Below are 18,805 nucleotides of genomic sequence, written 5' to 3' on the forward strand. Positions count from 1 at the left end.
TGTTGTTTTTTCTCTGTGTCTAACAGCCTTCCTATCTGCGGCTCGTGGTCTTGCAGTAGCATTCTTGCTTCCCACGCATGGGGTCCCGGGTTCGATTCCTGGTGGTGTCAGGGATTTTCTCTGCCTCGAGATGACTGGGTGTTGTGTGTCTTTCATCATCATTTCATCCTCATTCACTCGCAAGTCACCATAGTGGCGTTAAAGAACTTGTGGAGCAGTGGCCGAACCGCACCGCGAGGGGTCTCCCGGCCACCAATGCCATACACTCATTAAAATTAACAGCCTTCCTGCAGATGCTTCAAATAATTTACTACCTCATGTTTTCTACACAGCCATAACTGCACCACTAAGTAGACTACACCTGTTGGTATAGTCTAACCATCTTGTGTCTATGCATCCACACTTCAACACCTGCCCTGCTGAACAGGTGAAAATAGCCATTAATGGCCTGCTCTTGCCACATGTTCTTGTAGGTACTAACCAATCTTAAAAACACACTACTCTTAATAGCTATAATCAATAGTCTGCAAATGAAGTAAATAATGATGTATCATTCTTCAGTAGACTCACTCACTTATAATAACATCTGCACTTATACCCCTAACGCCCGGTATATAGGGATGGGAGAGTTAATATTTTATGTTTCCTAAATGATGGGTGACATGATTCTTTATGATTTACAGTGCGCATATTTTGAATAATTTTTTCCTGTATCTTTAATATCTATACTGCGTTAGCCAAGTTTCCCCAAAAAACAATACCATACCTAATAATGGATTAAAAGTGCCATGTATATGCTACTTTTTGTGTGTCTATGTCAGTTCCAGTTGATAATACAGTGGTCAAAATAAATGTTGCACAGTGATTTATTGTCAGTATTGGACATAATAGGAAACAAAACTATTTTGTTCTGCCAGGAACAGTCATAAGAAAATAAAAATTAAAAAAAATTCAGTTCCACTTGATAAAAAACAAAATAACACAAACAAAACCTTACAAAAGATTCCACTGCAAACATTACAGTTTCTTCTCCCTGTCATCTTGCACAACACAGTTTTTTATGAACTGGCCCTGCTTGTAATTGGACACTTTTGAATGAGATGGAGCATACCCCTTACCAAAGCCTGTGGGATACTGTTCCATTTCTCCACCATCTCTAATGACCTCAATGTTGGTGGGACATTAAACCCAATATTCCTTCCTTTCCCATTTCTTCACAGGTCTGTAGAGGGGCAGGGTGATTTCAAAACCATTCATATTAGCGTGGCCCATGCATTCTAAATGCAGCTGAGACATGGAGAATATGGAGGTATGGAGGCCATTCCATCCGACTGATACCATGGTCCACTAGGAAGTTGTTCACATGATTGTGATGAAGGTGTCATGCAGTGTTATCCAACAGAGTGAATCCCGTTCCAGTATGTTTACCAAATAGAGCTACAATGTGTGCAAAGATGTCATCATGGTACTTCACTCCAGTCATCCTCCCATGTATAGGCACCACATGCATATATGACTCCACCCCAAAACATGACTGAACTGCCTGGATAAGGGTGGTAGTCTGTTATATACTTAGGGTGTAAATGTTGCCCTCATTGCCTCCACAAAGGAATATCAGTAATGTCAGGGTTGAGACTGAGGTGGATCTCATGAAAAAAGAGCATTATGTACTGCTGCCTGGTTCACAAAGAGTGATTCCATGCCCATGTGACACAAGTCCCTTTCCAAACTTGATTTAGAGGAGGAGCCTTGAAAGTTGTTCTACTACGTAATCCCTGCTTATGGAGACTTTCTTATTGTTTGTGTTTACACCTCCACTCCTGTAGCTGCTTGTAACTGTTGCTGCAAATGTGTAGCATTGTGTTGAGGGTTTCTAATGCTCTTATATAGAGGTATTGCTCCTGCATACCTTTTGTTGTACTTCTGTTGCCGCTTCTGTGATGATCATAAACTGATCCTGTCACTAGAAAATTGTTCCAGATTCTAGAGACATCACTTTGACTTGCTACAACATTTGTTGTGACATCCAACTGTTTCATTGCCGGATCCATTAGAATGACTATATTGAATACCTGACCATACATTACTGTTGTATGAGCCACCCTGTAGCAACACAAGTCCCATAATGATACACAGCACAAATATTGCAATGTTCACATGTGATTTTGTTGCCACATACTGCCCCCTCATGGTAGAAACATGGACTGTTTCACCTGTATTACATTACAAACATACCAATGAATTGATCTTATAACATATTTCTAGACCACAACATTCATTACTAAAGTTTTGACCATTGTATTTGCATTCCAAATGCAAAGCTGTTCAGTTTGTTAGCTAGGTATTCAATGTGTGCACATCAGCTCAAATTTTATCTAAATTTAATCCTAACAGTTTGATTGAGTTGATTTCCTCTATACATCAGTTGTGAATAATCAAAATCTGCTCACATGTTTGAATTGCATCATGTGAGTTTTAGATATGCTTGGATCCAATCCATTTAGCTGAAGCCAAGTTTCTACTGTACTGAGAATACTAATCAAAGATTTGGGAATTTCTTCTGTGTCCTGATTTTCAACTAACACAGAAGTATCATCTACAGAGAGAACTGATGAGAAGCTGATATTTAATGGGAAATTATTAAAAGAGAACTGCAACAGAACAGCACCTAGTATGGAGCCTTGTTGGATACTGTAAGATATTATTTTCCAGTCAGAATAATACCTAGTTACCTGGGTACAGTGGTAACTCTGGTTCCCATCAGGTCACCAAAGTTTAGTGTGTCAGGTTTGAATAGCTCTTGGCTGGTTGGGCAATCAGGTCTGCCAAGTGGTGTTGGAAAGCAGGGTGCACTCAGCCCTTGTGAAGCAAATTCAGGAGTTGCTTAATTCAGAAGTAGCAACTCTAGCCATGAAAACTGACAACAGCTGAGAGAGCAGTCTGCTGACCACCTTCATATTCTCCACATCAGCATCCAGTGATGCCTATGGGTTGAGGAAGACATGGTGGTAGGATGGTACTGTTGGGGCATCAAGGTCTGTTTGAATGGAATTTGTTTGTTCTGAGTCAAAATAAGAATTTGCCTCATTTAAAGTACCAGTAATGCTAATCATTTGCTTTCTGTTTGATAAATACAATTTAAGTCATTGTAGGGCACTACCCCTAATTGTCAAGTTTCTAAAAAAAGCAAGGTGCTGTGTACAGAATGAAACGCCTTTGTGTGGTCATAGAAGATTCCTGCCACCTTACATCTCTTGCCTAATGATGTGCTTATTTTCTCAATTCTGCTTTTTTCTCAACAAAGCTGCTTACTGTGTCCATGGTGTCTTTCAATTCTTGACAAACAAACAAATTTTTTAGGATAATGAAATATTTTGAAAAGAAGTTTTGGATTTTGGAAACAGCAAATTTTCACATATATTATGTGTGACTCAGAGAACTGAGATATGACAATAATTTCCCATGATCTCTCTTGACCTGTTTTTGAGAAATGCTTTAACTTTGGCATATTTCAGTACCTCTGGGTAGTAGCCCTCTTCAGAACACTGATTTATCATTTGAGCTAGTTGGTTTTCGATTAAGTTATGTACTGCCTTAATAACTTAAGAGAATATTCCATCTCAACTCATAGAGTTTTTATTTTTAATGCTAAGTTTGCATTTTCTATGTGCTTTACATTAACTTTAAAAAGTTTTTAAGGTGTTCACAGTTTTTGTCTAGGTGAAAGGGATTTACTTTTTGTGTTACTCTGTTACTTTGAGATCATATTTTGCTACATTTATGAAGAATTCATTGAAGCACTCTGGTATTATCCTGTTATTTGCCAATAATTTTGGCAACTCTCTTATCTATTCTTTTATAACATCTAACATCTTCAATGAATCAGTATTTCTATTATATTTTAGTTCTCATTGCAACTGCCTCTTCCTAACATTGGAAATTCTATGTTCCAGATGATTGACTTTAATTTATTTGTCACTTTATCACTCCAGTTTCCAGGTAGAAATGTTTCATTAATGATACATAGAAAACTATTTATAAATTGTGAAGTTTTCATTCATGAGGTGCAATGATCATTTACCACACCCTGTTAGTAACTCTTCCACCAAGGTATTTTAGCACAAAGTGAGGTGGCAAAATGGTAAGGCACTGAACAATGGTTAAAAGTTCCATTTGGTCATCTAGATTTAGGTTTTGTGCAGTTTATCTAAACCACTTAAGGCAACAGCTGAGGTGGTTTCTTTGAAAGGACATGGCTGGTTTCCTATCCTATTCTTCCTACCTGATCTTGTATACTCACTCTAGTGACCTTGTCATTGGTGGAACATTAAACCCTAATCCTGCTTCCTTCCACACTTTGGCAAGACAATACCAGACCAGTTGTGGTGAGGAATGTAAAAGCCTTTCTTAAAGTATGGTGGATGACACTTTTTCCTGTTTTCAAGTATCTTGACATGTTGAATATTGAATATGTTTGGAATGGGGTTGGATGACAGACTTTTTCATCACCATCCTCCATAAATCATTGTTGATACTTTGGGGCTTCCCATACAAGATGCATGTAAGGGGGTTCTCCACCAACACTTCCAAGCCTTTTCTGATTGCATGTCATGACCTATACAGTTCCTGACTGCAGAACATGGGACTTCATATCATATCAAAGGTTCATTGTCAGACATCACATACAGTTCTGTAATTATAATGACTGTATAGTGAAATGTATCTTATCTGTGGTACAAAGTTCACTTCAGTCCCATGTATCCTTCTTGATCTTGTAATTTTTGTAGTCATTAGTGTATCCTGGTTAATTCCTGTTATACTCATATATGGAGCATGAAACGAAACAGATTTTGTCTTACAGGTCTTTGTTGAAATGAGTGATCATACTGGCACAATGGTTACAGCACTGGACTTGGGTTTGGTAGGACTGGGTCTAATCATACAGATTTAGTTTTTCAGTGGTTTCCCCAAATTGCTAAAGTTGTGCCAAGATAGTCCTTTTGAGGAGGACACAGATAATTTCCTTTACCACCTTTGCCCAATTTAAGCTTATGCTCTGGCTCTAATATCGTTATTGTTAGAAAGATTTCACTTATTTTGAACATTCATTCCAGCAAGCAATGCACCACAAAAGTAAAATAAGAAAAAAAATTGTTTCAGAAAGTGAACTAAATAACATAGTCCAGTCATTTTCTTTTTTTTCTAAGATGCTAAACCCACTTGTTATCTGTAGCATATTGGAAGGGTGAATCTATTGAGAAGTTTGTTATGAGTGCTCATGTAACATGCTTGATAAAGTATTTCTCACTATTGGCAGTGTGACATGGACACATATCCAGATAGGATCTTAATTTCAATCTACAATATGACAACTGATTTTCAGTTAACAGATTTAATGATCAAAGTGATCCAACATGACTATTAATACTACAAGAAATGTGTTTACTGACCAATATCTCTATCAAAAGTTGATGTATCAATTTCAGCTGTTTAAAGCCTGATTTATAAATCAGTACCCTCTATTGTAGGCCTGCTGCTTCAACAATGCAGGTTTTATTGAAAACTAATTAATTACAAGTAAATCACATATATATCATGACTCCTCTTAAACTAAACATAAACAAAGAGTCAGTGGTGGATACCTCATGGTCATTAAAGTACACTGCAGATTTACTGAATAATTCAAATGTCAATGCTGGAGAAGACAGTAAGTTTGTCTTACTGAGAAGCACTAAAATATGAAACACTCTCTTTGTGCATGAATACACCATTGGTTTCTTCATGATAAGTCCAATATGCAGTCAAACAGAGAATGGAAACAGCAACACATTAGCGAAATAGGCAAGCCCGTTTACAGGCCAAATAGTGATGGCAGGGAATAATAAAGGCCAAATCATTGTCCAGAAAATGCACAGCTATTACAAGGTCATCATAAATAAGTCCATCAGATAGCATAGAGAGTACACATAAGTGAGCTGTGACAAGTGAATCCAAGATAGTCTGTGGCAGTTCTTGAATTTGCCACTATTATCTACCTTTGGGACCTGGCACTGGTTCTTTGTACTGTAAACAAGATTTAAAATTTTAAGGTTTTGGACAATGTCCTCCTTCAGAGATAACTAATACAGTGCAGACACACACACACACACACACACACACACACACACACACACACACACACACACACACAGTGACAGTGGCTGTATTGTCCTGGTACATCAGTCTGATTCAACAACATATTATGTGCTCATACACAGCTCAACGCCTCAGCCATATGGCGAGTTATTTCCTTTACTTCTCCTATTATTTGTTTTCCACCCAGGAATTTCCTGTTTTACATAAATATGTGCCTTTACTTTAAGCTAACCAAGACAGAAAGTGATGGTAGACTGTATTTCAGTTACCCGAAGGGACAAGGTTTGATCTATTGCCTGTTATGTTCTGGATACACGGTGGTGGCTTCACAGCAGGTGATGGATCTGACAGTTTATATGGACCAGATCTTCTCATTGAGTGTAATGTTCTGGTTGTCACCATCAACTACAGACTTGGTGCCTTTGGTAAGTATATACCACACTTTTTTAAAAAGTTGTGACATTGTTGTTCTCTATTTGGAATATTGATCATGCGAATTCAGTCTTCTTCAACCAATTTCTTCTTCATTCTTTTTCTTTCTTTTATTTTTCCCCACAGTTTATCAATGGATTTCTTCACCAAATATTTAGGAACTACTTGAAACACTGACTCCTGAAATAATAATTTTATTGCACTAAGAAACACAATCTTGCATCATTTGATCACCAAGCTCCTTGAGCTTCATGTTCACTCTGCAGCAGAGTGTGCATTAATTAAAACTTCCTGAGTGATTAAAATTGTTTGCTGGACTGAGACTCAAAACTGGGACTATTGTCTTTCACAGTCAAATGCTCTACTGATGAGTTGTCTAAGCCTGACTCACTACCTGTCCTTACAGCTTCAACCAGTACCTCATCTCCTACCTTCCAAAATTAGAAAGATAAGTGGATGAGATACTGCCAGAAGGGCAGCTATTAGGGCAGGTCATAAGTCATGCTTGTATAGCTCAGTGCCCATGAAAGACAAAGGTCACAGGTTTGAGTCCCAGTCCTGCCAGGAAGCTTCCTTGGATTACATATTCTTTGTCTCCATTAGACAGCCATTTTCAATAAAAAAATAGAGAAAAAAGAGAAAAAGGTAGGATCACATTTGTTCTTCAGCTGCTACTGCCCAGCCTCCCAGACATGCTGAAACAATGAACTGTGATGCATCACTAAACATATAATACTACACAGTATAATTAGTGCCATGCGGGGTAGCCGTACTGTCTGAGGTGTCTTGTCACGGTCCGTGCGGCTCCCCATCTCGGAGGTTCGAGTCTTCCCTCGGGCATGAGTTGTCTATAGCGTAAGTTAGTTTAAGTAGTGTGTTGGCTTAGGGACTGATGACCTCAGTGGTTTGGTCCCATAAGACCTTATCACAAATTTCCAATTCTCCAAGTATAATCAGTATTTGCTCAAGTTACATGTCATCACCTCTTATAGTCCAGAAACCCTTCTGACAGAATTAAAGATCCCACAGAAGTATATTTCCACATTCATATAACTTAATGCAACAAGTATATATCATAAATAATTCTTTTACCTCTACAGAGTACCTGCCCTAACTCAATTATACTAATTACTTAACTGTTAAAACGTGCATAATGAAACCTACCAATCAAAAGTTTTATGGTATTATAGTGCCTCATACATTTTCTGTTATATTTCTTACCATGCTTCACAATGTTAAACAATTTGTATTTAATTTTGATATTAACAAATGATTTCATACAGAGGAGTGAAAGAAGGAAGGAAAATTAGAGCTTAATGTTCTGTTGATGATAAAGTCCTTAGAGACAGAGCACAAGATGAACAGGTGGGGGTTAGGGAAAGGGGGTGGAGGGAAGGAAATCAGTCATCTGCTCTTTGTCTGAAGTTGTTTGTCTGCAGTGATTTACTGAAACCATAGGAGATGTAAGTGTATGGCCAGATGGATATTTGAATTGTCCCTCTCTCAAATGCAAGTGCAGTGTCCTAACAAGGAAAACCTAAATTTAAATTCTGAATTTTATTTGATCCTGCAGGATTGCATGGTGTACAGAAAGGTTAAAAGGAGAAAATATTCATTGTCATCTACTTTTGAACCATTTGTCTTACATTGTGACATCATCAATTATACACAAATTTAATGTGGTAAATACTCTGCATTACTGTAAAATTTGTTTTCCACCATATAGTCTTTCAGGTTCTCTGGAAAGTTTATGTCATGTGCACTGTCATGCAGGATTTTAGAATGCAGTTTTAGCAATTTGATATCTGAGTAATGAGTTCAGTTTTCAAGCATTTGCAGACAGGATGTGTGCTTCATGTCATTCTTCCTCTGAGTGTTGTGGGTGTTTACACTAATATCTGTAATCCATTCTACACTATCTTTTGAAATGTATGTTATTGCTTTACATATTTGCAAAGATGTAAAAGTTAAGATAACTGTATTTTTGAAGAAGTTTCTGTACGTATCAGAAGACTTTTTACTCAAAATGATGCTGATTGCTTCTTTTGTTTCTTGAGTGTTTGAGTTTCCCCACACTGTCACTTCATACTGCAGGTATGGTTCAAAGAGGCTATAGTATAGTGCACAGAGAATCTGCTTGTCTGCATACTGTGATAGCTGCTTCATTACGAATATGATGGAACTGAGTTTTTTGTAGACAGAATTGATATGTTTTTCATATTTTGACTCATTATCCACAGCAATACCTAAGAATTAGTAGCAATTCTTCCAGCCTCATTTCATCCACCTCTAAACTATGTACATATCCTTCTCTTTGATCTAAAAACTACATACCACTTTGTCTGGAACTCAAAGATTTTGAGAAAGCTTTGACCTCATTTCACCAAAGTCTGTACTAATGGCCTTTGGGGAAAAGATACTGCTTAAATCTGTGTTAGTATACTGGTACAGAAGAATATGTCATAACAGTTTCAGTGTAAATCAAACTTCATCAGGATAGTGAGAAATTCAAAATTGACAAAGGAATCAAGCAAAGAGGATTGTCATTGCCAAAACTGTTTTTGCAGCTGTAGAGGAAATTTTCAGATCCATAAACTGAGAGAAAGAAGTAAGAACATAGTTTAATTAAACTTGAACTACTTCTTTTTTTCATGACATTGTACTGTGTGCTTCCAATGCAGATAAATTCCAACATTTGTAGGATCTCAATAGATCAACTCTATGAGTAAGGCACGTATGAAAATCATCAGTTGTGCTAACATTAAAACAAAAAAAAAAAAAAAACACCAACCTTGTCCAAAGTAATAAGGAAGTCAAAGAATCTGTTGATGTGCTTTTGAACTTTGAGCAACTGATGCAAATGACTGGTAAAACTGCAAAATTAATAAACATCCTTGTTCAGATCATATTTGTGCCCCATTCTATCAACCATGACATTCATTAACCTTACTTTTTTCCACTTAGAAAAAATTTCAGATTCCTGTGTTGCATTGAACAATAAATTTGTGAGCACGAAACTTTTCTTTTTACACTGAATACATCTATTGCATATCAGCCAGATGATGATAACAATCAGAAAAGATGGACACTTTTAATTATTCAGTAGAATCTAAAGCTAAAAATTGCATAAAATTTCATGAAAACTGGCAATGTACAAATGATTGCTAAAAGATGAGAAGACAGATTCTTTTTTTAAATCCTGGCTAACGTGCAGTGCATACAGACTACAGAACAGCAATGCATCCATAGATATAAGTCATTTGCCAAAATAATAAAAAATAAGCTACCTTTTGAAAATTTAAGACAAAAAACATATACTTCTGACAGGAAATAGTTTTTTATATACTCTCTTGAGCACTCACCCCCTCACTCCAGTATGCAAAATACAAACAAACATATGTACACTATTATTCTCCCTTCCAATCATATACAGCAATGCTTAGTGCAAACACAAAAAAGTGTACATTTTCGGAAGTCATAATGGTTTTTCATGTAGTCTTGTAAAATCTGTCTCATATAGTTTAGCATTACTGTTTCAGTCATCTATAGAGAAAAAGAGATCTTTCTTTAGACTGCAACAAATTTTAGTACTAAAACATATTCCCTTCTTTACTGTTAACAAGTTAAATTTTTTAATTAAATATCACAAAGTTATTAGATGTTCAATGGAATACACACATTAGACAGAAGAATGTACAGGCTATGAATATTGGTTTTTAATCATAAATATTAACAATCTACACACATGAAAAAATGTTTTGCATCACCCCGGTTCCCACAACTCTTGAAGATAGTGACTGCGGATATTGTATCACAGGCACATTGCCTTTGACTGTTCAGAGAAGTCACTGAGCCCACCCAAAGATGTAAACAAACATGCATGAGCAGTGCCTATTAGACAGAGGGGGTCTGATAGCCGATCAGTTCCAGTGATTCCACCAGGAAGGAGGTACACGGCTCGTGTTGTCTGTAGTTCAACCATGCCTAGACGCCAATCCCACAGTTTGATTGTGTCCGCATTGTTACAGAGTGCCAGAAAGGGCTCTCAACAAGGGAAGGGTCCAAGCAACATGGAGTGAACCAAAGCAATGTTGTTCAGACATGGAGAAGATACAGAGAGACAGGAACTGTCGATGACATGCCTTGCTCAGGCCCCTCAAGGGCTACTACTGCAATGGATGACCGCTACACACAGATTATGGCTCGGAGGAACCCTGACAGTAATGCTACCCTGTTGAATAATGCTTTTTGTGCAGCCACAGGACGTCATGTTACTATTCAAACTGTGTGCAATAGGCTGCATGATGCACAACTTCACCCCCGACGTCCATGGCGAGGTCCATCTTTGGGACCATGACACCATGCAGTGGGGTACAGATGGGCCCAACAACATGCCAAATGGACCGCTCAGGATTGGCATCATCATTTTCTCTTCACTGATGAGTGTTGCATATGCCTTCAACAAGACAATCATTGGAGACATGTTTGGAGGCAACCCAGTCAGGCTGAATGCTGTAGACACGCTGTCCAGCAAGTGCAGCAAGGTGGAGATTCCCTGCTGTTTTGGGGTGGCAGTATGTGGGGCTGACATACACCACTGGTGGTCACAGAAGGCACCATAACAGCTGTACAATATGTGAATGCTGTCCTATGACCGATAGTGCAACCATATCGGCAGCATATTGGTGAGGCATGTGTCTTCATGGATGACAATTTGCACCACCATCATGCACATCTTGTGGATGACTTCCTTCAGGATAAGGACATTGCTTGATTAGCGTGGCCAGTATGTTCTCCAGACATGGACCCTATTGAACATGCCTGGGGTAGATTGAAAAGGACTGTTTATGGACGACATGACCCACCAACCACTCTGAGGTATCTATGCTGAATCACCATTGAGGAGTGGGACACTCTGCACTGACAGTGCCTTGATGAACTTGTGGGTAGTATGTCATGATGAAAACAGCTATGAATCAGTGCAAGAGGATGTGCTACTGGGTATTAGAGGTACTGGTGTGTACAGAAATCTGGACTAACACCTCTGAAGGTCTCACTGTATGGTGGTACAACATGCAATGTGTGGTTTTCATGAGCAATAAAAAGGGCAGAAATGATGTTTATGTTGATATCTAGTCCATTTTTCTGTACAGGTTCCAGAACTTTTGGAACTGAGGTGGTACAAAACTTTTTTTGATGTGTGTATATTTCATTTTAAAAGTAAAAGGAAACTCTCACTGAAGACAATACCGCTTTACCAAATATGTCCAAATAAGGCAAAAAATGTTTATAGCTAGTAGTGTTCTCCTATCGCTAGTAGTGTTGTTCTACTTATTACCTAATCTTATTTATTATTGTGCAAGAACACAAAAGTATAATTTTTACAGTGCATTACAATGTTCACAATACATTTAGCATATTTTAACATAGTAAGATAAAATTCTTTATATTTTATCAGTAAGCAGACATTTGTATCTCTCTTCCATTCTATAGGTTTTCTAAGCACAGGTGATTCAGTTTTACCTGGAAATATGGGCCTCAAGGACCAAGTGATGGCTCTGCAGTGGGTCAAGAAAAATATTGCATCATTTGGTGGAGACCCAAACAACATTACAATTTTCGGAGAAAGTGCAGGTGGTGCATCTGTGCACTATCTCATGCTGTCACCAATGGCTAAAGGTAGGTTTCATTGCCTTATCAAATTCTCATATACTTCAGGTATTAACCAGCTAGCATGATAGGAATGAAAATAACCAACTTATATTCCCTAACATAGGTCAAATAGCCTACTGCCCATTTGTGTAATAGATGATAAGGCATTTTGTAATGTTTTACTACATATAAACAGTTAAACTACAGTTACTACATATAAACAGTTAAACATAGTCTCAGAATTTGATGCTGGATAGTATGTCACTATTGTTTACAGCAGGAAAATTCAATATTGCCTAGGAAAAAAAGCAGAATATATATAGAGTTTATTTAAAAGACACTAACAATATATTATGTGGGAATACTAGGTAAAATCTGGAGATCTACAGAATTGTCTATGTGTTGCTTTGAAGTGTGGAAATAGGTCAGTTACCATTTCATTGAGAAATCTTACATGGTTCGAAATATTGTACAGTAATTTTGTCAACCTGTTTGAAGTCAGAGTGTGTATTGACATTACAAAGATATTAGCACATAGTCAGTTGTGTGCTCAGTATTAGTGGCTGCATTGATCTGTGTAATATAGTCCTCCTTTGACACTGATGGTTTAACATACACCTCCAGTCCTGATTCCCTGAACCATTACACCAACAACCTGAAAACAGCTTTCGCATCCCGCAACTACCCTCCCGACCTGGTACAGAAGCAAATAACCAGAGCCACTTCCTCATCCCCCCAAACACAGAACCTCCTACAGAAGAACCCCAAAAGTGCTCCACTTGTGACAGGATACTTTCTGGGACTGGATCAGACTCTGAATGTGGCTCTCCAGCAGGGATACGACTTCCTCAAATCCTGCCCTGAAATGAGATCCATCCTTCATGAAATCCTCCCCATTCCACCAAGAATGTCTTTCCACCATCCACCTAACCTTTGTAACCTCTTGGTTCATCCCTATGAAATCCCCAAACCACCTTCCCTACCCTCTGGCTCCTACCCTTGTAACCACCCCCGGTGTAAAACCTGTCCCATGCACCCTCCCACAACCACCTACTCCAGTCCTGTAACCCAGGAGGTGTACACGATCAAAGGCAGAGCCTCGTGTGAAAGCACCCACATGATTTACCAACTGACCTGCCTATGCTGTGAAGCTTTCTATGTGGGAATAACCAGCAACAAACTGTCCATTCGCATGAACGGACACAGGCAGACAGTGTTTGTTGGTAATGAGGATCACCCTGTGGCTAAACCTGCCTTGGTGCACGGCCAGCACATCTTGGCACAGTGTTACACTGTCCGGGTTATCTGGATACTTCCCACTGACACCAACCTATCAGAACTCCAGAGATAGGAACTTGCCCTTCAATATGTCCTCTCTTCCCGTTATCCACCAGGCCTCAACCTCCACTAATTTCAAGTTGCCGCCGCTCATACCTCACCTGTCATTCAATAACATCTTTGCCTCTGTACTTCCGCCTTGACTGACATCTCTGCCCAAACTCTTTGCCTTTATATATGTCTGCTTGTGTCGGTATATGTGTGGATGGATATGTGCGTGTGTGCAAGTATATACCTGTCCCTTTTTCCCCCCAAGGTAAGTCTTTCCGCCCCCGGAATTGGAATGACTCCTTACCCTCTCCCTTAAAACCCACATCCTTTTGTCTTTCCCTCTCCTTCCCTCTTTCCTGATGAAGCAACCGTGGGTTGCGAAAGCTTGAAATTTGTGTGTGTGTTTGTGTGTTTTTTGTCTCTATCAATGTACCAATGCTTTCATTTGGTAAGTTACAGACTCTTTGTTTTTCGATACATTTTTCCCACGTGGAATGTTTCCCTCTATTTTTATATATATATATTTGTGCTCAATGATATCACATAGCTGACACAGAAAGTTCTACAAATAATTTGTACCATTCATAGAGGAAAAGAATGATGTACTTGCTACGGTTACATAGATACCTTTCACTATTTGACACATTCAAATTCAACTGGATAATGTGCATCTGTTAAGAAAAGTGTTATTAGTAGCTCATGACCTGACTTGTTCTACACCATAGTGCATGAGACAGGTACTAATTGGCATTAATAATATCCTCACCTGGTTACAGGTCTTTTCCATAAGGCAATTATTCAGAGTGGTGCAGCATTTTGTCCTTGGGCATTCACAAATGAGCCACGCAAGAATGCATTAAAATTGGCAGCATCTTTGGGATGTAATTCAACAGACAGCAGTGATATACTCTCATTTCTTTCAAAAGTACCACAAAAAAAGATCCATGAGAACAGTATGAAGCTATTCAGCAAGGAGGTAAGTTGTACTTTCTTCTTTTTGTCTTTGTATTCATATTTATTTGGTCCTGTAAGTCTTACATGTACAGCATAGCACATCAGACATCAGACATGTCGATGTAAATTTATCTTTATGTTTACATCTGTTAATGAATACATTTTTTTCATCTCTGACTTTAGTTAGAAAATTACAATTGAATATATGAGCAAACTTATACAGTATTAATGATTACAGTCTTTACATGTCACAAGTAGGTAGTCATATTTAAGCAATATTTTTGTAAATAATAAAGTATGTGGCTTACATACATAACATTAATTTTCTTAGTCTCTCAAATATTTTTGAGGAACTCTTCTAGACTATAGAAGCAATGCATTAATACACATTCTTTTAATATTGCTTTAAATTTTTTAAGATCATTTTTTACTTTACTTTCTTTTGGTAACTTATTGTAAATTTTTTTTTCTGTAGTGTTATGTTCCTCTCTGGCACAAACTGGTTTTTGTTGTACTGCCTTAGATCACTTCTTCACTTTGCAATTTTCTTCCAAAATAATAATGTAACCATCATGTTGGCACCAATAACTTTTCTCTCATAAATTCAGAGATCACTCCACACTCTGTTTTTGCCTGGATGAAATATGTAAGGCCAGTAATATTGCATGTAATGTGAATGCATAGCTTGCACATTGGTTTATCATTTCCAGAACTCTCTGATCTGGTGATAGGTCAAGAGATTACATGAGATGGCTCATCAATTCTGTGTTCCTCTTGGAGTTTTATTACTACACTATTCAGTATAAAACCATAGGTCCCTCCTGAGTAGGCTGGGTGTACACTACACAGAGCAAGCCACCAGTCCAGTGTAAAAGTGTGTTTAGCACACACATGTGGTTTTTTACGTTGGAGAAATCCCTCTCATGGCACACTGAGTACATTCATTTAGTAAGCAACAGAGATGTATGAACTAACAATGCTAATTACAGAGGGGGAAGATATGTATTTGGACCAGAGACAGAAAACATAAGCTTGGTACTAATTAGCAATGGAGACAACAAGAAGATTCCAGAATAATTATTACTTATTAATGGAAGCATTGCCCACATACAGTTTGCAGAAGAAAGATGGCTAAAGAAGTATGAAATTCAGAATTTTATCTTATGAAGTTGTTTGACTGAAGACTATCTTGTTACATTTCCACCATTACTTTACATCATTACATAGGTGCTAAAGTAAGAGGCATGTACATAAATTACAGTAGAATCAGGCAAAGCTTCTTCTTCTTCTTCATTTCAACAATAGTCAAAGAATATATGTGCAAACTGACATCACTTAGATTACACTTACGTACATGAAACTCTGCACACTGTTTTCCTTTACAAAGCCCAGAAAGCTGCAACTAACAACACACAAGCTGATTCATTGTTACTTGACTGCCAGCAGATATTTCATATGGTTCTGTGCTGCTTCTAGAAAACAAAATTTATATGAAATTACAATGAAATGTATACCCTTAGCCGGCCAAAGTGGCCGAGTGGTTAAAGGCGCTACAGTCTGGAACCACACGACCCCTACAGTCGCAGGTTCAAATCCTGCCTTGGGCATGGATGTGTGTGATGTCCTTAGGTTAGTTAGATTTAAGTAGTTCTAAGTTCTAGGGGACTTATGACCACAGCAGTTGAGTCCCATAGTGCTCAGAGCCATTTGTATACCCCTAGTCACATGAAGGCATTGATATATGTCAACAGAGACAGTTGAAAATGTGTGCCCCTACCAGGGCTCAAACCCAGGATCTCCTGCTTACATGGCAGACGTTCTATCTGTCTGAGCCACCAAGGACACAGAGGATAGTGCAACTGCAGGGACTTATCTCTGGCACGCCTACCATGAGACCCACATTCCTAGCTTATTGTCTCGCACTATATCATAGTGCCCCTGCCCATTATACTCATTACTCATGGCCTTTTGCCGATTCCCATAAGAATTCAGGCACTGTTTGTGCATCCGCACAGGAGAAGATGGTCAAATGGCTGGTGAGCCTTTTTTATATGAAACATTCCACGTGGGAAAAATTTATCAAAAAACAAAGATGATGTGACTTACCAAACAAAATGTCTGCTTGTGTCTGTATATGTGTGGATGGATATGTGTGTGTGTGTGTGCGCGAGTGTATGCCCGTCCTTTTTTCCCCCTAAGGTAAGTCTTTCCGCTCCCGGGATTGGAATGACTCCCTACCCTCTCCCTTAAAACCCACTTCCTTTCGTCTTTCCCTCTCCTTTCCTCTTTCCTGATGAGGCAACAGTTTGTTGCGAAAGCTTGAATTTTGTGTGTATGTATGTGTCTGTTTGTGTTTCTATCGACCTGCCAGCGCTTTCGTATGGTAAGTCACATCATCTTTGTATATATATATATATATATATATATATATATATATATATATATATATATATATATATATCTGTTCTTCCGGACTTGTCCAAAAGACCAGATACCATCTTCATATATATAAAATTCATATGTATGTAGTATTGGATCATGTATGTGGCTGAAATGAAGACTCATCAAGCAGAACTTAAGATGATGTTATTAAAGGCAAGAACCATCACCAGCAAATGTTTTAGAATTAAATTAACCTGTCAGTAATTATATGCCAGCTTGATTGTTAACTTTTATTTTTGTATTAAGTTGACATCTCTAGTACCACAGTCAAACACTAAAAGGAACCAAGATAGCAAGTACAAATATCTACCATAATAATCTGATTTTTATTATTAAATCTGTGAAAGTAAGTGAGAAATGTGTGCCAACTCAAGAAATCAGTTGATGAAAATGTATTTTCTCATTGTAATGATACAAAAATAGATAAAATGTGACAATGATAAATTATGATTAAGAAACAGTGTGTGCAGCACCACACTGTATTGTGGTCAGCTTAAAAATGTGACATAAATGATAAATTTCCAACTACTGCTACTGCAGAAAACAAGTCACAAAGAATGTGATGTGAATAAAACCAGGGTGTACATGTGCACAATTAAAAAAATTCTCAGATTTCCTGGTTAAAAGTTCATTTTCTCCCAGGTGAAAGCACACTTTTTCTGTGTTAAGTGGCAGTATGTTTTTTCTAGGAACTGTAAAACTTATCAATCCTTTGAATGGTTAAAGTTTTGTATGCAGGTGTAGAATTTACTGGCTATTTGGAAAACAAAACTCAGGGGAAAGAAACAGGTTTTGGAAAGATCTTTGATGTGCAGCAACGTGTTCGCTGCATATTTTGGTATTGAGGAAGTATAAATTCAAATTCCACCAAACACCACATGCTACTTTCTGAAACATTGAAATCAAGATTGCAATACGCTTTTGGAAGCCAGTAATAGCTCATGTCACGTGATATCGCCAGCTGATGACAGTGGACATTCAGAGCATAGGACAGGCGACGTAGTGAGCCAATAGCATCATCACTGTTAAGTAGTGCGAACACACAAACAGGAAGAGTTAATGGTTTAAATTAACATATATAGTGTTGCTACAAGAAAAGCAAAGCTTTAACATATAACATAGGTCTCTATTATTAATAAGCTGCAAGAAAAGCTAACTCTCGCATATAATGTTGACCTTTTTTGCACAGTTACACTTTAAGATATAACACACAAATGTGCCAGTAAAATTTTTAGTAACAACATAAATGTCTGATCTTCTGGGATCAAAATTATACTAAATGGCTCATCATCAAAGACTTTATTTTTAAATGAGAGTCAAACACTCTGTGATTTAAGAAATTCATTGTACATTCTTGCACATAGTTCAACTTGTTTAAAAGGAAATTTACTTTGAAACTAATGCTTTTCAAACCACCATTCGCAATATTTTCCTGTGACCTGTTAGAAATAGATCAGTTTCAGCAGTTGCCATCCCAGAGAGCATCAGACAACAATTGCCACTGTGCTTGCGCAGCTACAATGATGCAGGAAGCCCGTAAAGGAAACAAGACATTAGAGGATACTACAAGAGCATGAACCATACTAAAACGTGCACATTCAAACTGCAAACTTAAAGTGCACATTTGTATGTCCAGATTCCCAATGAAGTATGCCTTGGCCTGATATTAAGCCTTTCAGTGTGGTTTTTGAGATGTAAATTTTCTTGGAGTACAAGTCTCATGTTGGTTCTTTATTATGGTATAATGCCATGCATGCTAGAAGATGAAAACATGCACTTGAAACGCAGCAAACAAGTAGCCAATAGGGTGGAATAAAACACTTTGTTTCAAATACACTGACTGCCTCAGTGTAAAAGATTA

General features: G+C 37.9%; 1 protein-coding gene across 1 annotated transcript in view; it reads left to right on the top strand.

Moving 5' to 3' along the window:
- LOC124594983 (esterase FE4-like) overlaps positions 1-18,805 on the top strand; it is a 178,440-nt gene that overhangs the window by 76,504 nt on the left and 83,131 nt on the right. Inside the window, exons 3-5 of the mRNA XM_047133513.1 lie at positions 6,401-6,560; positions 12,061-12,246; positions 14,325-14,524. Of these exons, the coding sequence (XP_046989469.1) occupies positions 6,401-6,560; positions 12,061-12,246; positions 14,325-14,524 (546 nt within the window). The remainder of the gene's footprint in view (positions 1-6,400; positions 6,561-12,060; positions 12,247-14,324; positions 14,525-18,805) is intronic.

Source organism: Schistocerca americana, chromosome 2 (assembly GCF_021461395.2).
Source record: "Schistocerca americana isolate TAMUIC-IGC-003095 chromosome 2, iqSchAmer2.1, whole genome shotgun sequence".
Classification (NCBI taxonomy): domain Eukaryota; kingdom Metazoa; phylum Arthropoda; class Insecta; order Orthoptera; family Acrididae; genus Schistocerca; species Schistocerca americana.